The following is a 23,468-nucleotide window of genomic DNA, read 5'->3' as shown; positions in this document are numbered from 1 at the left end:
TGTCCTGGATGTCCTGTGCAGTGAGGAGCTGGACCCAAGCTGGTGACACCTTCCTCAGGAGAGGAATCCAAAACACCTCCGAGAAGTGGGTCCTTGCAGTCCTGGGTCCCTGGTGCTGGACATGCTTGGCATGACTTCCTCGATCTCCCTGTGCTCCTCGGTGCCAGCACCTCTTCCACGGTCTGATTAATATAACCCAGTTAAATTCAGAGCGATTCATCTGAGCCTGAGCTGCGAAGCCCACGGCTGCTATTTCAGTCCTGGAAAAGGGTTTGTATGGGCAGAAGCTGGTTTGTTTTTCCAGGCATATCATCTAGTCCCATAAAAGAGATCATGTCCCCCTCTGAGGCTTGAGTGGCACCAATCCAGAAACCCACCAGCCAGGGCTTCCCCCCAAGGGCAGCTCGTGGAAGAAATGTGGGAAACTGAGGGGTGTGGGATGGGGTTAATAGCGAAAAGATGCTGCGAGAATTTGTGTTTAGTTGGGCTGGGACTTGAAACCCGCCGCAATCCCGCTCTCCTGCTGCATCCCAGCAGAGGCAGTGTTTGCACCTCCTGTTTCCACTGGAACTGATTCATAAAAAAAAAAAAGAAATACCCAACATGGAACAACTTAATCCTCCCAAACACTCATCTTGTGCCATAAACTTAGAGCTCAGCCTAAAAATAGCTCTGTTCCCTGTTTGAGGTGTAGTCCCGACTGCTTGCCGACTGCTGATTAGGTCTTGGGAACAAAAAATAGCTCCTTAATCCAGCACCAGCACAAGCAGAGTTTTTTCCTTGAACGGACGCTTTTTGAAGCAGATCAGGTTTTAAAGCTTGTTCTTTCAAAGGCGTTGCTGCTGAGGACCCAAATTAATTTTAATGACCACAACATTATAAGTGAAGGGACGGGAGATGCTGATAGTGTATCCGTGTGAGCTGAGCCACTGCAGAGCTCTTTTGGGCTGTTACATCTCATCATCCTCAGAAGCTCATGCCTTTCCTTATGTTAATCCACCCAGATTTTCTCTCTGTTTTTTTTTTTCCATGAGATGACGTAAGATATAAAAACTACTTGCAAGACTTTTTTTTTTTTTTTTTTTTTAATTTTCCTGCTAAATGATTCAGCCCCCAAATCTCTCGTCTCCCAGCTGGCAGGCTGCTGCAGCCCTTCCCTCTTGAACTTCTTCCAGGTCTTGCATCAAACTGAACAACATAGTATTTGATGTGCTGTGGCCACAGCCTGTTCCAGGCAGCCTTTTCCCCACCGCTCCTACGGGAAGTGTCCGCCTGACTCACCTGCTCCTGCTCCCCTAAGTGCTCCCTGGCAGTGGATCAGCCTGTTTGGGTGTCTCTTTGCCACTGCGGGCTTGCTGTAAGGGGTTAATGCTGCTTTTTTTCCTGTGGTTTTTTTTTTTTTTTTTTTTTTCCTGCATGCCTGGATATTTTCAAGGTTGAAGCCTGGGTACTGAAAATTTTGCAGTAGGGATCATATGGTGGTGGGATAAGCAAGTGGTAGGAATAGGAATGGGTTCACTGGGGATTTAACCTCGTGCCTGTGCCCAGCAAAGTCCCAGGCGCTGTCCCTCCTGCATTTCGGTGGCACCCAAATTACATGGTGAAGAACCTGTGTGCTTCCAGCTGTGCACTCATGTTATTTATCTAGGCATCCCAGCAGGGAATTATGGATTTTTGTACCCCCTTCCTGAGGCACGGTGTAGGCTCCCCGGGCGTTTCAGCTCCTCCCTTTGTCTGAGATGCAGTAACTTCCCCAGCAGTAATTCAGAAACTTCTGGAGGACGTGATTCAAGTTTTCTCCTTGCCCTGGTGATTTCAGCGCGATCACACCCGTGCCCATCCTTTCACATTTTCCTTCTCTCTTTTTTTTTTTTTTTTTTTTTTTTTCTTTTCAGTGACTTCACTTTTCAAGCGGATGTAAAACACTGCCGGGATTTTTATTTTCTGGGAAATCATTGGGAAGTTGTTAATCTAAGTCTAGAAATTTCTTCCACCGCCTGTTGCTGCATGTTTTGCCCATGAAGAGTGTCATGGAGAAATAGGGTCTGTCCTGAACCTACAGCTTTCCTTGCGCCTTGTTAAGGGGAATTTTAATACTTTGATCCGGGAGGGATCAGAGCTGCTGTGGCAGCGGCCGTGCTGGACACCCGCTCATCCTGCTGCAGCCGCATCGGGAAGCGGCACCTGGAACCGGGGCAGAAAGACGGGGCATCTCGCGGGCGGAGGAGGAAGTGAAGGACCACTGGGTCGGCAGCGGTTTTGGGGAAGGAATGGTTCCCTCATGGCCTTTGTTTCGTGCTGCCCCATCTGAACGTGGTACTGTGGTGAAATGGAGAACTAGAAGGTGCCTCTGGACATCTCTTGCTTCGGTGTCCTCTCACCCAGCATTCATTCTAGGCAAACTTCAGCATCTTTATTTAGGATGAGGCATGGAAGGTCTGGCATAAAGTTATTTTAATGAATGTTGTTGAGTGCTTTTGCCATTACAGTACTGTCTCTGACTTGAAAGGATTTGTTCTGAGTCACTGCCTCTTGAATATTTAAAGTGCAAGCACAAAGCACCATCTTTTTTTAACACAGGTTCACAGCAACATATCAACTGACCGTACAAAAATTTGGCCACCAGTAGCTTTCCCCTGAAACGCACTGCGGTATCTGACGCCAGGGTGAATGAGATGGTGTATGCCAGGTTATTTAGTGGAAGGACAGTATTTAGTATTAGGACAGGGATGGAGACAGAGCTCTTACAAAGCTGCTGTGGTTCAGGGAGGGGTCTGGTCCCATATGACACCTCTGTGCTTGGCGTTTGCGTGTCTCTGACTCAGGTCTTAGGTGACTTCTGGGGCGCTTGTGCTAACTCCCACCCAGCGGCATCTTCCCCGAGGTCTTCCTGGCATGCGGCTCTTGGAAATGATGGAGGGGCCTTTCCTTTTCTTTCCTCTCTGGCTCCAGGTGGCACAAGCTACACTCCAAGGCTGGGAAGAAGGAGAAGGAGCGTGGTGAGATCCTGGTGAGCATCCAGTTCACGCGCAACAACCTTACAGCCAGCATGTTCGACCTGTCCATGAAGGACAAGCCCCGGTCACCCTTTGGCAAGCTGAAGGACAAGGTGAAAGGCAAGAAGAAATACGACTTGGAGTCGGCCTCTGCCATCATCCCCAGCAGCATGGGTGCCCTCGACATGGAGGATGACTACGACATTGGGGGCAAGAAGTCCAAAGTCAAGGGCTTCTTCTTGAAGAACAAGCTGCGCAAGTCGTCCCTGACGCAGTCCAACACCTCCCTGGGATCAGACAGCACCATCTCTTCTGCCAGCCTAGTCTTGGCCGCAAATGTTCCCGAGGTAACCAAATCCCCAAGCAGACACAGCAGTCTGTCCACAGAACGCTCTGGTAAGAGGATAACGGTTTTAATCCCTCCCCCCCTTTTTTTCCCCCTTCTTTTCTTTGTAAAGGACTGTTGAGGCTTTCCTGCAAATCTGTTAACTAATTGCTTACCTAAGAAGTGTCGCCGTGCTCAAACCCTCCTAGACCTTCTGTGTGCTGGCAGTAATGTGCTTGCCAGAATGGGTGGAAACATCTAAGATTTTGCTTTTCATGCTGAGCCTGCATATGAACAGCCTGACTTACGTTGATGCTGCATGTGCTTTCTGCAGCGCGCTACAGGCTTGTGGGCTACGAGGGTTCTTTAGGACCGTTTCTTCTCTGCCCCCAAAAAACAGGTCGCTAACACTGACTCGTAGTAGTAAGCCCCTGGGAGAGGGCTGGGCAAAGCAGAGCACATTGCTGCTGCGCTGTACTGCTGCCCGGCTGTCTAATGAGACGCCTCCGGCTTGGAGGCAAAGCTGAAACAGTGACCGGTTCCTGGTGATTAAAGCAATCTGAGCTCTTGGCGCTCAGAGAGCGGCGATTTGCAAACAAAAAAGGCCCTTGTAGTGAATTAATTCTTGCCATCCCTTGAAAACAAAATATATAATTAAATGGTTTAATTGGCTGGAGACAGCGAATTCCCATATTGGGTGGGAGTCCCTGGGTACGTGTTGCTTCTCGCCGTGCTGGTGAAGCCACCCGCATAATGCTTCTTGGTTTCTGCTGGGTGACGTTCCCATGTGTGTCTGGAGAGTGAGTGGAGGCACTGGTCTGGCCCCATCATCCTCGCGTCGTGAAGGAGACAGCATCTCTGGCTCGGAAGGAAGAGCAGCTGCCTGTCACCTAAAGTCCAGGCAGTCCTTCTCACCGGGCTGTCCACATAGCCCCCAAAATTTGCTAAGCGTTAGCAATAGCCACAGGATCAGGCAGCGGGAGGGAGAAGCAGGCGCTGGACCCTCCTGGCTTATATCGCACAAAGCAGCAGCCTGGCCTGTCAGAGCAGAGCTCAGAGGCTCGTCTTTTATTCAATGCGAACTCTTAAATCACATGGAAGCATAAGCCCTTTAAGTAGCTTCTGGGTAGTTTCTTGCATTTATTATCGATCTCAGATCCTCTCAGACAAAGGGTTTGTCGTCTTACAGAGACTCCTCTCTGGATCCTGCAGTGGGAGGTGATGTGCTTGGGGAGAATATCATATAGCCTGTATAGCCACATACTTGTGACCTGTGCTTTGCATTTGTAGTAATTTAATTATAAGCCGGTAGAACCTGGGAGGGAGAAAGCTGGGATGATTTTACAGAGCTCTTTAGTATTTGCAAGTATAAGATAACGATGCTTGTCGTACCTGTGCCTGTTACTCAGATGGCCTCACCTCTGTTTTGTGTTTTATTTCCCCCCAGTGAAGGACTACTTGCCGTCTCCAAAGCTGACCCACAAGAGAGCATTCAGTGATGATGTCTCCCAAGTCAGCCCGGTCCTGGAGCCCAAAGCAATCCAAAGCCTGAAGCCAAAGAACGACCCCGTGTCCCGGTCTTCCCTCTGCATCAATGGGAGCCACGTTTACAGCGACGAGCCTGCACCAAAGAGTCCCGTGTCTGTCCCGCAGAGCTCTGCACCGTTGTCCGTGCCCAGTGTCCCCAGACGGTCGGAGGAGGGCTTTGGCTTCACTCCCCTCCATCCCGACTCCCACGAGGTGCCTTGGGGGGTCAGCAACTTTGAGAGGACGCAGCAGAGAGACGAGCCCAGATTCATCCCGTCTCCTCCCAGCTTAGCCTTGCAAGAAGAGCTCAAGGTCTCGACAAAAGCCGTCACTCTCAGTAACCATCTGGGCAGAGCCAAGATGGAAGAAAACAGTCGCTTAGAGAACAAGCCAACTCAAGCTGCGACACCCATGGTCTTCTCCTCAGAAATGACGAAGGACAAACAACCCGAGGAGACGAAGAAGGAGGACAAGAAAGCGAAGGGCAGCCTCTTCCACCACGGGGGCAACAAGAGTGACGCAGGGAGCAAAGGCCAGGGGGAGAAAGTGGGACCCTCCCACGGCTCGTCCGCCCACGCGACGGCAGGGGGAGATGAGAGGAATAAAACCAGTGGCTGGTTCGGTTCAAAGGAGCCCAAAGAGTCCCCTCAGAAACCCAGGTCAGTGAAATGGGTGTGTTGACATCTGGGCCATTAACTAGCTGCCCCAGCCTCCCGTCTTCAACGGCTGTGCTGTTAAATGCTCTCCAGCATCAGCGGAGGACCGGTCCCCATTGCTCAGACAAGATGATAGCAGGGGAAATGCTTCCTTGGTCTTAAATGTCTCAAAGGGAGGGTGATTTTTTCCTGGATCCTCCCCTGCCTTCTGCCACAAACCAACTCCATTTGCCCTCCCGGGCCATGTTTCCCGGTTGGGGAAGGCAGGAATCCCCTTCATGGAGAGGGAGATGTTTCCCTCTGCAGAGGTGAGGTTCACTGTGGTCATGCCAAGTGTTTCTGTGGCCTCAAAGTAAAGGATCGTTATCCTTTAATTAGCTAAAAAAGCTTCCCTGGCAATCAGCGTAGGATGTGGGACATAATGACATGTAATCACATTTTTTTTTATTAACTTCCCACCCCCTCTACGTCGCTGGTCTGGCCTGGGGGCACAGTACTTCGGTAACAAGATATTATTAATATTTCTGAAGTAACTAATCCCAGCCCTGCTCTTTCCTCTTCCCATCCCACCCCAGCCTTGCCTTCTCCCAGTTATGAATCTCTAATTGTTCTTGCTTTATGTGATGATTCATCCCTCCAAATCCTCAGCACTGTATTTGTGGCACACACAACTTGGTGTTCGTGCTGTTTCTGTGCGGGCTTTATCATGACGGTGCCCGCATCCATCCCTGTAGCCCCCAGCAGCTGAGCTGGGCATCCAGAGGTCAACTGAGAGCCCAGTGTGGTTTTATCATCGCCCAGTAAGAGGGAGAAAATGGGGTTAAAAGCAGCCAGAGAAAATAACTAGCAGTCGAGAGCTGGTTGAATCTGCAGGCTTGATTTATTATAGGGATTTTCTAATCTGGGCTGACTTTAACCTAATTTATTAAGCAGAAGGATTTTAATTCAGTCTAAGCCTCCTTTAATGAGGAAGGCACTCATGGTTTATTCAGCCTAACCAGATTCCCACACGGGTTAAACTGCTTTTAAAGCACTGCTCAGACGTAAGTGAGGGAGTGAGCACATCGCTTAGTGTGGCTTCAGAACAGGGGCGGCCCCAAAAGTCCTCCTCTTCTCACCCCACAAGAAGATGTCGTGCTCATAGTGGTCTTTAAGGCCAACAGGAGGCAAGAATGTGCTGTCACCCCCCTTCCCAAGGACGGAAGGCTACGTGTCCTTGTGCTGTGTGGCACACGTGGTCCCTCGAGAGGAGCATGAGCTGTCAGTGCGAGGATGGAAGAGGAGCCGCAAGGGCTGGTAAGGCTCAGTCCTGCCCGCTGCCAGCGCTCCCAGCTGCATGGGCAGAGCTGGGGACGCCGAGGCAGGCGGGGAGCTGCTCCCCTGAGTCACGAATACCCCATCTCGCAGGGCCTGGAGCTCTTTCCCCCGAAGCCTTTCGTTGGGGAGCGAAGGCTGGGTCGCGTAGGGGAGGCGATGGGGAAGGGAAGGACCAGGCACGATGTGAGCTCTCTGTCCTCGAGCTGCTCTGGCAGCAAGAGAGACGAACACAAGGTTTTGGGACTGCTGTGGCTGCATTTCTACATACGGGCCTTTCATTTCCAGGAGACTTGAAACCCCGGTAGTTATTTGGTGTCACATCCCAGTGTGAGGTTTGTTTCTGGATGAGACCAAAGGACTCTGATCTCTGAATGCTGTGATTGAGGAAGGACAGAATATTACCACTCAAGATTGTTCTTTTAATTTTTTCTTTTCATTTTGTGATGATAAACCTGCTGTTTGATTTAAGTCTTAGAATAGAAAAGATACCGTATGAAAAATAAACCCATTAAAAATTCTACTGTATTCAGGCAGTGACTCCACAAGCTGCCTGAGCCAGCCAGCAAAGTACTGTGAGCCTACAATGTACGCATGGGATGGGATGGGAGATGCCCTCTGCATCTCCCTCTGGAGCCTTTTCCTCAATAACCGTGTGAGAAACCTGCCGGTTTCCTCCTGCTTTGCAGTTCTAGGAAGGAGGCAGACACGGGCCATGTGTTACAACCTGATGTGTGAGCTGTGCCTGCCCCACTCCTCTGATGGATGCGGCTGTCTTCAAGGCAGGGACATCCGATCCGGCTGTAAATCAGCTCCCGAGCACCTGTAGCATCCAACCCAGTGGATAATCGCCATGAGTGCAGAGATGCCCTTAAACACTGCTGGTTTCTAACAACCCTCTGCCTGTTTTTTAAATGACAGCTGCAGGACCCATTCCCAGCGTTATGCCTTTCCCAGAGGGTTTTCACTCTGTGTTGTTTTTTTTTTTTTAATCTACTTCAGTCCTCACAGTTTAATTTCAAGCTAAGCTGAAGCTAAGCTTGGTTTAGAGTTGGTTTGCTGTGGCACGCTGAGGACCCCATCCGTGGACGGCTGTCTTATAAGGAGAAACTTGGATGAGCTGTGTGACAGCAGCTCCTCTGGCTGGGGTTTTCCCTCCCAAAAATAGGAATCGCTTTGAAGCAGCACAGGCTGGAGGGAACAAATTAACAGGGGCCCCTTTTGGGGCGTTTATAAGCATCTGAATGGGCTCTAATTGCAGTTTGCAATTTGAAAATGGGAAGTAATGAGCGTAAACTGTAGCAAGGGAGATTTAAGGTAAACATTGGAAGTCTCTAACGGAGGCTGGTGAAGTGCTAGAGCTGCCTGGCTGGAAGGGGGAAGCCCAGTGCCTGGGGCTTCAGGGACTGGGGTAGATGAACACCTTTGGGGAACATTACAGGAAGCATTTGTCCTAGCATATGTCCCAGGCTGGGTGTTGGGAGATGGTGACTGAGTCTCATTTGATGCAAAAATGGCCTTTCCATCATCACAGGGAGATGGACGGTCTCTAGTCTGGCTTTCCTGGTTCCTCATTTTTTCTGACCATTAATTACAACATCATTACTTATTCTAATGATACAGAACTCTAACTTTTCTGATTTTATTCTCCTTCTTTACCCTCAATGACCTTGTGGACCATGCCACTGATTCAAGTCAAAGCTGTTGAAGAGCTTATTAGGTCTTGATGGTGTCAGGTTGAACATGCAGTCTGGTGCCATCTGTATTGTGATAATCAAATGCGTATGATCTCTCAACCGTGCGACTGAAAAGTTAGCAGTGCTTATCTGTGGGTGTTCTGTGGATGTCATCTGCATCTGGAGGAGCTATTCAGTTACCAGTGTAACTTCTAGAGCTGAAGATGGATTAACCTTTGCTTTCTAAAGAGAACCAGCCTTTGAATTGAGCAGTTTTAAGTCTTTGACTTATCTGCAGAAAGGATTTTTTTTCTTCCTGCTCTCCTGGTTCTGGAAACTTCACTTTTGCAGCTCCTATCAGATGAGCAAGCAGCATTTTCTCACCTTTTTGCCCACCGTGGATAGGTCAAGTTTCACCCGGAGCTGAACGTGGGGAGAGAACATCAAAAGCAGTCACCTTTGCAAGACCGAAAAACTCAACCTGTAATTAGTTAAAAGGTCTGTAATTAGAAAGGTGCTTTACAGTTAAGGTTTAAATTAGCCTGCAGCTAAGAGGAGTTTGGCACAGCCTGTCTTTAACCACTTGCTCTTGCAAAACCACACCCTTTCTAAAATAAGGAAGCCGCTGACTTTCGGCTGGTTTTAACTTCAGCTCTATAAAAAGGTTTTCTGTTCTGTTACGGGTGGTTTTTGCTGAGCCATCGACAAGCGCGCGCGAGCTGGCACTGCCTTGCGAGCTGCAAACCTGTCTGTGCTCTTACCCGGGGAGAGGGATGGACATTTCTGCTTTCAGCCCTTATTTACATGCTTGTTCGCTGACTTGATGGAGAAGCAGGTCCCAAAGGCTGTGCTTTTTGGCCCCGGCTTTGCTAATCCATGGCGGCTACTGGGCTTTGATACTGACTTGAATAGAAGCAGTAGGAAGATAGTGTTTGCTCTTTGGAGACCTGAATAAAAGACTGTTTGGGGTTTGTTGTTTTTAAGGTTGTGTGGTCAAGCAGTTGTATGTAAGGAAGAAGCTCAGCAGGTTTATTTGAGGCAAGGCCTGGGGCTAAAACAATTGGTTTAACTGTTTTGAGGGTTTCCTACAATGTTATCAGAGCTCCACAGGTCCTGCTTCCTCCATTGTGAATTGGGATGATAAAATGAGGCTGCATCTCATGCTTGGCAATAGGAAAAAAGAGAAATTGCAGTCTCTCTTCTAAAAATAATTGCAGGTTAAAGCCCCTTCCTTCTGTCGCTGCTTTCATGGGCAGAAAACGTAAAATCGCTCCCCACCTTGGTTGTCGCTCCTCTTTCCATAGTCCATACCCTTATATCAAGCAGTGAGGCCAAATATTGACACGAATTCCTCATTCTTCATCATATATTCCTGAAAAGTACATTTCCTAAATGCTGGAAATGGGAAGAAGGTTTTGAATGATTGGAGTACGGTCCTCTGACAGGCTGGCAGTGGGGAGCGCCGCAGGTGGACCAGGTGAGCTTGTCGGTGGGATTGAACACTGTGTGTGTGCCAGCCCCCTCCAAAGCACCGTTAACGGCGGCTTTCACAGCAGAACCTGGGAGGCTGCAGAGTTTGATGAAGAGGAGCGCTGTGTCGTGAGAACTGGGGTGTCACGGATAACAGGGATGCTGCAGATGAGTCCGTCGCAGGAGCCATCAGGGTAACATCTCTGGCACAGGTCTTGTATCCACATGAGCTGCAAAACTGCATGCCTGCATTAGATCAGTCACAGGGTAAAAATGATCAGGGATGGAGCTGGACATTCTCCCTCTGGCATGAGGAGTGCGGGGAGCCTGCAAGGGTGAAAAATGGCTCTTAAAATGCCTCTGCCTTCCTTCTGCCTGCTGAGCCTGCATTTCCCAGGGATGGACATGAAGCAGGATGGTGAACCGGATCCTAAGCTGGCACCCGCTCAGCCCTGGTGAGACAAATCTGCTTTGTAGCTGTCCAGGTAGAGCACAGCCCCACTCTCACCCCTAAAACCGGGTATTGGCATTAGCAGTTTGCATCTAACTGGGCTCCTACTGCCCAGATCCTCTCTCTGCTATTTTTTTTTTTTATTCCTGTGGTTTTGGGGCACATCTCTGTAAAGCAGGACTTGTCCATTTTAATTGGGATGATGGGCAGGTGAGGACCAAGGGGAAAGCAAAGTGGTTATTGCACAGATAGCTAAACCCCTTGCTCTCACCTCTGAAATTGCTATTTAAAAGCAGCATTTGCATATATTCTGACTCCTTCCCACTTGGGTTCCCTCCCTGTACAAAAATGTCCTGGGCTGCCCTACCTATCTCTTCCCAACCCCTTTTTGCACAAATCCTGCTGTGTCAGCCTTGTTCGCACCAGTGGGAGGAAATTCCTGATCCCTGCCAGGCTTTGAAGCTGCTGTCGGGGCCTCCGGCACCCCAGTCCTGCTAGTTTTCCACTCTCCCTGGCTCACTCGCAGTGAGCCCCAGCTATGTACTTGTCTATGGGGAAATGCTGCAAAAAGCAGCTTGTGAGTGGTAGGGTCATGGCACTCCCCTGGATCCAGCCCTCCTAGGAGAGATTTTCCACTTGAGCTTCAGCGCAGCTCTTAACCTCGGCGCGTTACGGCTGGATTCAAGCCCTGCCATCCCTGAAGTCCTGCTTTTTCAGCGCATGTGCTGTTTTCTTTATCTTCAAAGTGCAGAGTAACCCACCCTCTTGCAGATGGGCTGCGATGACTGGGGATGGTGCTCTGTGACTGCGGAGCTGGGGCGGCTGCCTTCAGCCTGAAATTCAGGCTGCGATCTGTAGGGAAAAATCTCCCTGCATGGAACAAGCTGTTTCAAATAGACTTTCCGTCAGGGGGTTACTCAGCAATGTTTTCTTTTCTTTTTTTTTTTTTTTTTTTTTTTTTCTGCTGAGAGGCTAAAAAACGCGTCTGTGAAGTGCTGCCAAACAAATAAATGAGGGCAGAAAGGTACCCGCTATTTATTTTGGCTGGCGGAGCTGTGTGCTGGGGTATGGGAGGAGGAGGATGAGTCAGCGTTTCAATGCAGCAAAGATCTTCAATCAGGCTGCTGCAAGCGGAGGTTTCCCTCTAGAGGAATACGCCGTCCTCAGCTCCTTGTTTTGCTGAGCACTTCCAGCATCCTTCATCAGAGAGGGGAAACGGGGCTTTTTGAGGGGTGGGTTATTCATGGGGAGAGCAGGTCTGCTGCCAGCGCCAGGCTGGTAACCAAAACAGGGGATGCTTGTCCCGAGGAAAGGGGTTGAACAGCTACGGTGCAATTGGTGCTTTGAAAACCCAGGGAAAACACGCGGGCTCTGCTGCCAGGAGTTTGTGGCTGAGAGTGGTTTGTGCAGCACCTGAGCAAGCCTTGGTGGATCCCAACAGGAATGAGGACAGGCAATGGAAAGGAAACTTCAGTAGGGGGTTTTGGAAGAAGGAAACAAAAATCCAACCAAAAAAAAGATGGATTTAAGTTCTGTCTTTGTATCTTTAGCTTGGCTTGGGCTGCACATGTTGGGGGAGGATGATACAGGACCACTGCCTGGCAGGGGAGAGATTTGGGTCCTCTTGCACCAGAGCCAGAAGCTACATCACTTCTGATTTCCTTCTCTCCAAGATTCATGTTCACCCACCTTGTTTCCCAGACAAAGTGCAACCTTCCTTTTGTTGCATCCTGACACTGATGTGTAGATCACGATGGGCATGGGGCAATCAGTGGCTTGCTGAAAGCACCATCCTGATTCCTGGTGGCCCAGACCGCCTAGGCAGCACCTTGGGGCTGGGACCAGCTTGCTGGTGTAGCTGAGAGGTGCTCTTTCTCAGCAGGTCCAGCACGCTGTGAGCCCCATCATGACAGGGAAGGAAGACAGGGTCTTCTTGGGTGGGTTTGAAGAGACCTCGAAGCTGTTCCTCCACCTGTGTGGGTGGGGATCAGTGCAATTTGGGGCACTACCCATCGTGTCTGCCTGGGCGAGGGGCTGCTCTGGCATCAGCCATCCCCTGGGGAAGGAACTTGAACCACTCAGTCTTCTGGCAGCTGTGAAGGTCGTTAGCAGTGAGTACTCATTAGGAGCCTGAAGCTGATTAATGCTCGGTAGCCATTTAGTGCTAGAGCCCAGCAGAGCTGGCTGGATCAGGTCTGGGTTGCTCTTACTCAGCACTAAAAGCTGTTTAAGCAGAATCTCAAATGAGGGACCTTATCTGGATGAAAACATTAAAGCAAGTGCCAGCGAGAAGGAGCAATCGCAGGAGCAAGCAGAGGTAGGGCAGTGGCGTGTGCTGTTTGCAGCCACCCTGAGATGGTGGTATTTCAGGTTGAACCTTGCCACCTTCCCTTTCCAGCTGGAAAGGAAAATTTGTGGTGTTTTGCCTTGTTCCACCACAGATAAAACCCATTTGTGGATCTTGTGAACTCACCCAGCTGGACCTTGGGTCATGAGCAGCTGTGCTTCTCTTCTGGAGAGCTTAAATTTGAGGGCGATTAGGGAAAAAGGTCATTTTGCAGCAAGTGGCAGCGAACAGGAGCCTGTGCTCCAGTGTGTGTGTTCAGCTGAGGAGCATGGAGCCACCCAGCAGCTGCAGGCATTCATCTGCACCTTCTGCATTCAGAAAACCAGAAGAATTGAGGGACTCTAAATACGAGCCATAGCCTTGAGACCTTTGGGATGGCAAACACGAAATAGCGGTGACAGAGAGTTGGGGAGAGATGGGCTGCCCTGTCTCCTTGCGCAAACGCCGTCATGTTGTGCCGCTGCTGCCTCATGGATGGTCTTTTACAGAACAGTGAGGATGTCCAGTGAACGGTCTGGAGCGAGTCTTGTGCTGGAGGCAGGGTTCAGATGCGGATCACCCCAACCACATTCTGATCCCCGGGTCACAGCGTGCCCAGAGACGTTGGCTCCCAAGCAGAGAGCAGCTGCTGGTCTCTCTGGGGTGATTTGTGCCTAAAGGTCCATCAGCTTCTCCCATCACTTCTGGAGATTTTCTGTGCTCACTGAGAGCTCAGAACACCCAGGAAGAGCTGGGCTGCTCAGAGTCATCTTCTATGGAGGTGCGTGCCCAGCTGCCCGCAATGGATTTTCCACCCTGCTACATGCCGGTGGTCCGAGCGGGGAGAGGACACGGAGACATGGTGGAGCACGGCCGGGCTGTGCGGGGACGGGGATGGGCACCTGCGCCACAGCCACCACTGCTGCTTAGTGACAGCAGGAGAGGGCACCCACGAGCTGTCTCTGCCTGCAGCATCAAGTGAGCTGCAGGTTTGAGTGGAAACGAAGGTTTTGGGGCTTTTTTTTGTGCCTAAACTACTAGTTCTGCTAGGTAGTATCTGGCGTAGTGTGTGATGGGTGCTGGACTTGAGCCTATCATGCTTGGCCGCTTGCTGTGTGTGTTACCTACCTGAAAACCAGGACGGGGGGACTTTGGAATTGATTGCACAAATAGGCACCTTTCCAAGGTAGCCGCTCAGAAGATGATGCGTGAGGGGGGGCTTTGAAGCTGCCAGGAGCAGGGAGAAGTGGGTCCTACCATTCTGCTGCAGTGTGCATGGGCTCCTGCCCGTCTGTGCATCACTCATGGTCCAAGGTGCGCTGCCGGCATGTAACCCTGCCTGCTTTAAAAGCAACCGATGCTGACTGCACCTTCACACATCATTAACTTTTGCCTCAAGATGGCATTTTTGCTCTTTAAAATGTGTCTAAGGCTTTTTGTGCATCCATAATGACAGATGAAAATAGTTGTCCAAGCAACTTTGCCATTTGACAGCACGTTGACCGTGATCTTCCAGTGCCGCCTGTGATCCCTACCAGCAGCTCAGGTGAGGCAAGGAAATACCATGATGTAGCTCCAGGGCGGGACATACCCTGTGCATATTGGCAAAGAATTACTTTATTCATTCCTCGTTAAACTTTGATATGCCCAGTACTGGCTGACCGATGTCCGTATTTCTCCCAAACCAAGACTGGGGTCTCTTTGAAGCTTGGCTGTCACGGCTGATGCAGAAGGAAATAATCCTGCTGGCTTGGTTACAGGGCAGCGCAGCTCCATGTGCTGGTGCTGGGTGCTTCCATCCTGGGGACGGGATTGCTCCTGGCAGGGGTGAGTCAAAGGGATGGGGGCTCAGGAGGAGTGAGTGGCAGTGGGGGCAGCGGTTGGGACGTGGGGTGTCCACACCGCACCCTTTGTGATGTGAAAACCTCCAAGATGGGCAGCCCTGGCCTGGCAAGTCTTCCTCAGGGGTGGTGATGCTCATTGCTGGAGGAGTTCCCAGAAGAAGATCAATGAAATCCCAAAGAAAGGTTAGTGTAGTCCCTCTTGAAAAGGCAGCGAAGGACCAGCTGCCTGACTTGGGGTGAGGTGCAGGAGACTGACAGTCTGAATTCGAGATGTGTTGAATCCCTTTCTCCCAAGATGGTTTCAGGCGTCTCAGGATCTCAGGCTAGAAGCGACTTGACAAAGGGCATGCAGGGAGGCTGGGCAGAGTCAAGAGTGGAGCCAGGGCCACATCCTGGCCATGTGCTCCCTCCTGCTCGGCTCTTGTTCCTTGGCCACCCGCAGCTGCGCTACCCTCCATCGTGTCCGAGAGGGAGCACCGCGTCTGCTGTCGTCCTGATATGTTGCCAAACAAGTAACGAGGCACTGGGGTAAACTGGGAAAGACTCACTCCTGCGTGCTCTTACTGGCTCACGTAATCCTGATCCAAGAGCCCAGCCCAGCTCCTCGTGCCCAGCCTGCCCTTGGTACACACCAACGTCGGGACAAAAAAAAAATGGGCTGAGTCCTTGGGCCGCAGGAGGTGAGAAAAACCTCTCGGGCTCCTGAGTCTTAGGGCTTGCTAAGGCAGAAAGGGGAAATTTGGAGGACTGTTTTAGAAGGGCTGCCCTTTCCTTTTTGTCGTGCATGCCCTTTCCACGCCTTGACTCCATAATCATTGCTCTGCCTAACAAGAGAGACGAGTATGTATTTGATCATTGCATTGCTTTGAACCGAAGCGTTTGTGGTGTGTGTGGTGTATGCTTACAGCACTGTCACAGCATTAACCAGGAGGACTGTTTTGTCTTCCCTCCACAGCCTGGAAGTGTCTCCTCAGGTAGAAACCAGCTCAGATGCTCCTTCTCATTTTCCTCCCTGCTCCCCTGCCCAGTTTCCTCCTGCCGCTGTAGCCCATCTCGCTAGCATGCCAAGCGCTAACCTCTCTCCCGCTATTGGAGACAGTCAGTCCGGATGCTTGTCCCCTACCAACCCATTCCTCAACTCCCTGCAGAGCAATCCCTTCTTTGAGGACCTCCTCACTGACCAGGTACTAAATTCTCCTTCACCTACTCACTTTTTCTCTAGTTTCTCGTCTGGGCCGCATGCTTCAACAGAGGTCGCTGGGAACTTTTATTCCTCTGAGGATTGCAGTCCCTCTGCCTCCCTAAGACATAAAGACCCAGAGAGGGAGTCTCCAGCCAAAAGCGTTTGTGTCCCTGTTCCAGAAACTACTCCCCCATCACAAGGAGACCTTCCTCCTCCAGATGAGAAACCTGCCATCCCTCCTCCCCTCTCAGAGTGGGACGATACCTTCGATGCCTTTGCAACCAGCAGGCTCAAACCAGAACTGAAGAAGGAAAACTTCTTCGCTTCGGTGGCAGCAGAGGGCATGGCTTTTATCGATGATCCTGATGCAGCCAGCCCAACAGAAAGATTGGCTGAGCCAGCTCACGAGAAGGGGACAAAGGTATTTGAAAAGGCCGATTCACAAATTGGCAGTGAAATGCCCACGACTCTGCGGTCTTGGACAAACTTCTCTGGTTTAGACGTGGGGGCAAACTTGGTGAGCACAACCCAGGAAGCGACTGTGATAGAGGATGTGCTGAGCCCTGTGTCTGCGGGGTCAATGGGAAGGAGGAGGAAAAGCAGCACGCCTACAGTTTGGACAGCTGCGTTTGCATCAGGAAATCCAGGGGAAAAAGAGACTTCAACACGACTAACTGCTGAAAATAGTGCTAGGGAGGAAGGGGACAGTAATGAGGAGGAACTCTCTAGTGCAGGGACAAATGGATGGATGACCATAGCCACTGAAACCGCTCCTGACCTGTCAGAGAGCGCCCAAAGTGTGGCTGAGCAGGATCGCATGGATCAGGAGAGCGCATTCAGCCCGCGGCCAGCCTTCCTCAGTGAAGGTGCCTTTGAAGCAAAAAGCGGATCTCGGGCTGCCACTTGCGTGTTGCCCAGAAGCACCTTTGCCCCCGAGCTCGCCTCTGAAACCCTGCCAGGCAGCAATGTGGCTGCCGTGCCCCCGCGGGTGCTCACAGACGTGGCAGCACGACGGTTCCCCGTGGCCCCCGAGCCAGGGACGGAGCCCCAGGTTGCTGGTAGCGAGGAGGAAGCTTTCGACATACGGACTTCAGTCTACCGGCTCCAGGCTAGCATGCGGCTCGAGGCCAGTGAAAGCCGTGTAAAACTCAGCTCTGACATCCGTGAGAGGCACGTCGTCCTCTCTCCATGGACAGGTACCAGAGAGAGGGACGAGACAGCGGCCGGCTCGGCCGCGCCGCCCCCCAAACCTCCAAGGTGGTTTGCAGCCGCAGGCGGCGGAGGGAACGCCGAGGAGGAGGATGCTTGCGACCCACAGCCGAGGCAGCAAGGCAGCGAGGAGCGATGGGAAGATGTGGAGGGCCCAAACGCAGATGTAGAGCTGCCGAGGAGTCGTCTGAGCAGCGAGCCCTCTGTCCCGGTGTCTCCCAGCCCTCCCGCACTGGGAGTGGACGTAGCTGAAGCAGGGAGCGAGTTTCCAGTCCCTGAGGATGCTGAATCTGCTGCTACAGACTCAGCTGCTAATTCGGAGGCGAGAGCTAGTGAGCTGGCAAAAGGGGACACCTCTTTGGGGGAAGACCAGTCAGAGATGAATGAGACGGATGTGGCTGAGCAGTTCGAGACTTGCCCATCGAAGTTTTCCCTAGATGGATTAGGCCAGTCGGGTGCTAAGGAGAGCTGGAGCCAGCAAAGTGTATCTCCTCTGATGGGGACCGCAGACAGTGCCGAGCAGGAGATGGCCTCCAAACAGGAGCCGTTCCCTGAGGAGCTCAGTATGCCAGGACTAAACCTACCTTCCAAGCTAGACCTGGGCCAGCCGGAAATCTTCTGGACGGCTCTGGAAGAGCAGGAGGCAGCCGGTCACCCTGCGGGTCTCGGTCCGGCGGCACGACCCCAAAGGTTAGCGCGTGGGGAGAGTCCACCCCAGCCAGAGCCGGCATGGGGTGATGGTGAGGGGTGGCACAGGCCGGTGGCCGGCCCCTCTGGGCGAGCGGGAGGCCAGCCCGAGCCTTGTGCCTCTGTGGCAGTAGTCGGCCCTCCGCGGGAGGCAGAGCAGGGCAGACCCCCCGCCAGCGAGCCCGAGGGGCCGTGGCACCGATGCTCCACAGACAGCAGGATAGACTTCAAGAAGGCCGATTTCTGGAAGCCAGATAGGGCGGAGGAGAGGCATGAGCAGGACGCTTCAGCCCCGAGAAATCCCTTTGCTCTGGCACTCAGCCCAAACTCCCCAAGCAATCCCTTTGTGGAGAAGTCACCAGACCCCCTCCCTGTTCAAGCTGTGCTGCCTGAAAGGCTCGGTCAGGGAGGCTTCGGCTTCACCAACCTCCACGAGGAAGCCCTTGGGCAAGGCTTCCAGTCCACTAACCTCCCCAGGGACCTGCTAGGCAAGCCTCCTTTCCTGCATGACAGCCAGCCCTTGGCCTTCTCCACCCCTTTCCTTGTGGCTGCAACTAACCCTAAACAGTTTGATTTCCCTTCCCCTGTTGCGTGCCCCGCGAGCAGCGGGGTCTCTGCCGCGACCAGCCGCGCAGCCGCCCAGCCCTGCCCTTTGCCGCAGTCCGGTGACACACAAGCTTCAGCACTCGTGGTTTTGCCCAGGGAGACACAGCCAGCTGAGAAGCCCTTTTTCCAGCAGACGACCAGGTGAGCACTCCGGGGAAGGCGAAGGGTGTGTTATTTGGTAGAGGTGAACCCTGTCTCCCTTCTGCTCTTATCAGGGGGCCGATAAGACTGACCCCGGCTCAGTGTCAGCAGCTCACGGTTGCACTGACTCCAAGGAGGCCGCTCCACGTGTTGCTGCAGGTCCTATCTCCCTCACCTTCCCATGGTCCCAGAGAGTCCAGCCTGAAGAGCTTGAAGCCTTGGCTCTCTTGGATCATGGTAGGGAATGGCCACTGGTGTCCTGTGTTTGCCCTAAACTAGGGCAAACAGTTTGACGCATCCAAGACCTGCCCCAGCTGAAAATTCAGCCACAGCAGAACTGCATCCGCATTCCACTCAATGCTAATTTTGGCTCCATCATCTTCCCTGTGCTTGCAAAATAGGTGCATTTTCCATGTCTGCCAGGAGAGCTTCCAGCTGTTTATGCTCTCATGAGTTCCTTCATGGCATGTGCACAGCTACCGCCCCTTCCCTTTTCATTAATTCAGCTTTGGTTTCTTTCCTTTTTAAATGACCATCAGGTACTAAAAACCTTCTCTCCATAGCCAAAAAAAAAAAGCAGTTTCACCAGGACGGTGGCAAAATGTCGTTCTCCCCTCCCTCCTGCTGAGATGCCCGTTGGTTATGAAGCAAGTGGGACTTAGCCTGGAGGATAACGGGAATGGGAAGGGGGGTACCGTGGTGGTGCATCAGGGGAACGAAGGGGCTGTTCTTCCTCCCACGTCAGTCTTGGGCTTGTAGAAATGCTGTGAAGCAGAGAAAGATGCTGAGTTTAGGGCATGGTGTCTTGCTCTGTGTCCTTCAGTTCATCTAGTTTCCTGGTACACCTTCCCCTGGTCTGCCTGAGCAGGAGATTGTCATGGGCTCTGTCTGCCCAGAGTATCAAGGATCAAACTCTTACGGTTTATGTGGGGACCTGGGTCTTCTAGCACTGATTTATTTGATCAGCCTCACTTCTGTGACAGAAGGCAAATGGAGCTTTGTGGGGGCACTGAAATGATAAAATCCTGTCTGGCCCAAGAGTAATATTGGTCATGGCCCTGGGGGCGAGAGAGGGCAGGAGGATGGGGATAGTGGAACTTAGCTGAGCTCCAGCCCTTCTGCATGGGGATCCCTCCTTGGCTCGAGCGTGGGTTTGGTGTGCAAAATGACCTTGGGAGCAAAGACCAGGAAGAGATGGCTCTGTTAGCTGATTTTTTTTTTCTTTATTGAGGCCAGATCCTCAAATCATTCTTAATTGGATTATTTATCCTCCAACAAATAACCTTGTTCAAAATTTGCAGATAGAGGGTATACAGAAACCTCCTGAATTTTGGTAATGTTTGTTACGTTTCATGGAAAGAGAAGTGTCCTGCAATCCCAAAGGGTAAAATCAAGCAATGAGAAAAGTGTAGTCCCAGGGCGCTCTTTGTCAATGGTATGTGCTCACAGTCGCCTTTGGGCTTGACTCTGCATCCATCCAAGGGCTGACTGGCTCATGGGAGGAAAGTGGCCTTGGACCTAAGAGCTGGTCATCATGTCAGTGCTGGCTTCTGCCATGAGATGCATCTGAGAAGTCCTTGAACATCTCTGGTCTGGTTTCTCTACCTGTAAAACACGGATGTTTTGGATGCTTGCTGCCGTGATTGAAGAACCTTTGAAGAGTTACTGAGGTCTCTGTGGAAGGCTCTGAGGATCTGCACTACTTTATAAGGTTGGGGAGATGTGACTAATTGTCATGGGGGGAGAGAGGCAAGGTGGAAAGGCTCTTTTCCAGCTCCCTGTGGTGATGCTTGCCTTTCCTAGAATCATCTCATATTAGGCTGGTCAGTGGCACATAGGCAAAGAAAAGATAAGGTAGAAAAAAGGTGGAAGGAAAAAGGAAAGACTTCCAACTTAGAACAGGCATTAGGGCTTAGCTGGGACAAAAGTGTCTTTCTCTTCCATCAGATAAAGGAGGAGCTGGTACCTGGTGTGGATTATTGAGAGTCTGGTGTGCTGGGGTTATGTGCCCTCCTCAGAAGGGATGAAAACTGGGTGTTGGGTCCCATGTCCTCTTCCCAGGTGGCCAGAGGGCTCTCTGCTGGCCATCTTATTCAAGATGGCAAGTCAAATGGTAGCCTTGTATATCTGAGTGACACCAGCACCTCCTGCCTAGTCTGGCTGGGGCACCGCCTGGTCACAGTGAGCTGGGCAGTTGTGCCCTCCTGGAACAGCTTCTTGTGTGCCATGTTTGAAGATACAGCCAGGGAATTCAGAGTCCAGAAGACCACGTGTTGGGATTGCATTTGCAGATCCTTTCCCGCTCGCCTGCAGCGAGGGAGGGCTCTCGCCACAAAACCGGTGCCGCTGGGGTAAGGTGAGTGCTCGGAGCATCAGTTGCAACACTCAAGTGTACGGAGACTCCCCTTTCCGCTCTTTGGGGAAGGGTGGGATGGTGCTTTCATCGCTGGGAAGGCGTCTCTGGTCACATCCCCTGGTACAGGTGGGACCTAAAGGACAGCCCGTGACAGTGCTCTGGGGACTCCACTGCCTTGGAGGAACCCAGCAGTTGTGCAGCTCCTTGCCCATCGATTGGGAATTCACATGTGTGACCATTGTAGCATGTCCTGGCACTTGTGCGTGACAGGATTGGGGACATTGCAGGTGCTGAGGTGGTATTGGCACATGCTGCTCTGTGCCTTCCCGGCGTCAGGAGTGCAGCAGAATTGTTCTCTTCTGAAAATGAGGTTTCACGTTAAAACATGTGCAACTCTCTGTGATCGAATATATTCCCCGTGGAACCCTTGGAGCTCGGAGAGTGGCTTGCCACGTCCACAGACAGACCTGGGAGAAATGCTACTGATCCTGAGTTCAGTCATTCCCTTTCCTCCCATAGACCCTTTCTTCATGGAGGTCTGACCCTTGGGTGCTGTGTGCTGCTGCAGGCACAGCAACTTACCCACGAGAGACTGATTTCCTTGCATTTGTTGTCTTGTTCTCTGTGAGAAGCATTTTAATGGGTTGATAAAAACTTAATTTCCAAGTTGCTGTAGGGCAATCTCCCTGGTTTTTCACTGTGCTCACCAATGACCTCGGGAGCATCGGTGAAAGCTGTGTTGTGACCCAGCAAAGCTTGCTCAGAGAGAGGGACCAGGGCTGTGCCACTGTCACCCTGAGGTGTTTCATCTTGGATGTGTTAAGCTTCATCGTAGACTTACATCCACTCAGAGATGCAGTACTGGATTAGGCAGGCTGTCGGTGTCAGCAACTAATTCTACTCTCAAGTTCACATTCATTGACTGGTGGATGGAAGCAGGTCCAGCATCTTGGCGGATCCATCAGGACTTCAGATGTGGCCGAGACGTGAAGCAACCTCTGCTCCCCTGGAAGTATGCAGTGCCGACCATCCCAGGGCAGGACGCAGGTGGAGCAATGCCTCTTACTTTTGGAACCTCTCAGAGTGACAAGCCGATGGGGGCAGAGCCTCTGCTTTGCTCAGCAGGAGCCCTGCACACACTACCCTCTCAGTGGGAAAGAATGGGATAATGATTTTTTTTTTTTAAATACCTTTTCCAGCTCTGCTAAATTAATGTGTTTCCACTGGCAATGGGGCTGAAAGCTGCGTGTGACCAGACTTACAGTGGGAAATGTCCCCCTGCTTTCAAAATGCATTCAAGCTATCCCATGGCTGTTGCTGGTTTTCATTCTGTAGAGTGGCCATGGTAACTTTGGTCCAAAAGAGGTCCCCATCCGAGGTTTAAAATGGTTTGAGTGTTCGTGGTGGCCAGCCAGTGGCCTGCAGACGTCTTGTTTAGGGCTGTCAGTCTCCTGCTTCTGCAGCTGTACCCTGGTCTTAGTCTCTGTGCTGGCTGTGGGGATGCTGTGGGGATGCATGAGGTGACAGTGGCATTTGGGGCTGCTTGTCTTCAGATCTGGCTGTGATGAGCAGTCCTGGTGGCTCCCCAGCCACTCTCCTTCCCAGACACTGTGTTTTTAGGAATGGTAGAAGTTCTACAGTGGTAGTAGAGCTGTGTTCCCCAGATCCTGCAGTGAACCCCACCTCCTTTGGGGCTAGGAAGGAGGCCAGCAGTGGTTCAAGCAAGCAAAGTCATTACTTGTGTTTTTTTAAAGGACTTGGGAATGAGCAATTTTTCAGGATCTGTGCATGGCCTCCGGTCCAGTTCACCCTCACCCCATTTTACATCGTAACAAATGGACAACTGCCGGACCGCTTGTAACGTGGTATCATGGTGTTTGTAGCTCTGCTGGTGAAGGGTTTAGTCCACGGTGGAGAGTGCTTGAAGCTGATGTGCAGAACAGCAACTTCTCCAACTCCTAACGCTGTCAGTGGACTCCCACTTAGGTTCGTGGGATCCCTCTCCATCCTTTCAAGCTGCCCAGGAACGTGGGCTCTGTCCACGTCCTTGGACAGCTCTGACAAGGGGTGTTGACCCTTTGGCTTGTTGGAGCTGGTCAGTGGCTACCATTGCTGTCCTCGTCCAGCAAATGGATGACGGGGGCATCATCGTGGTTGAAGAGGACTTCTAGACATGCCCTGTCAGCACAATGGGGAGACTACTTGGTACATCCTCATCCCGTCACCACTGACAAGGCATGAGGACACCAGCCTTGAGGACTTGGGCCGCCCACCTGATGCCGTATGTGATGCTACCTTTGTCCCAGCCTCACCCATCATCTCTGACCTGGAGCAGGGTTGAAAGCCACCTGCTCTGCTTCCAAAATGGAAATAAAGCACAGTCGAGCGCTTACAGCACAAGCTGGACTTGAGAGGGGTCTGTCCCAGCCTGGCTAACAGCTCACACAGTGACTGTGGGTGTTATTTCTCCTCCCACAACCCGTCCTACCAACACTCTGAGGTCCCCATTTGTAAAGAGAGGCTGCGCTTGCCCGCCTTGCTTGAGAGCTCCTGTGAGCAAGATGTCCCCCTTCCCCTGCAGCGTTGTTTGGGTGCACAGCAGTTGGGATTATCGCCCTTTGCGGGGCAGCTGCTGCATCTGATGAGCACAGAGGCTTCGCAGAGCTCCTGGGTAGATTTTAAGATCTTTTCATCCCGAATA

The 23,468-nt window shown here is 51.7% G+C and overlaps 1 protein-coding gene across 7 annotated transcripts in view; it reads left to right on the top strand.

Moving 5' to 3' along the window:
• The window catches only part of RAB11FIP5 (RAB11 family interacting protein 5), a 43,582-nt gene that overhangs the window by 13,515 nt on the left and 6,599 nt on the right, over window positions 1-23,468 (top strand). For 2 of the 7 annotated variants that reach the window (XR_003922777.2, XM_030009792.2), the window contains exons 2-4: window positions 2,953-3,392; window positions 4,769-5,507; window positions 15,808-18,411. Coding sequence is in view for 6 of the 7 variants with exons in the window: in XM_030009792.2 (XP_029865652.1) it covers window positions 2,953-3,392; window positions 4,769-5,507; window positions 15,808-18,411 (3,783 nt within the window). In the remaining variant the exon portion in view is untranslated. Of the gene's footprint in view, window positions 1-2,952; window positions 3,393-4,768; window positions 5,508-14,501; window positions 15,521-15,540; window positions 15,753-15,807; window positions 18,412-23,468 lie in introns of those variants that run through there. The other 5 variants (XM_030009806.2, XM_030009830.2, XM_030009815.2 and 2 more) reach the window with 5 other exon arrangements.

This window comes from Aquila chrysaetos, chromosome 1, assembly GCF_900496995.4.
Source record: "Aquila chrysaetos chrysaetos chromosome 1, bAquChr1.4, whole genome shotgun sequence".
Classification (NCBI taxonomy): Eukaryota; Metazoa; Chordata; class Aves; order Accipitriformes; family Accipitridae; genus Aquila; species Aquila chrysaetos.
The sequence above is the reverse complement of the archived record's forward strand: the minus strand, read 5'-3'. Positions and strand labels throughout refer to the sequence as shown.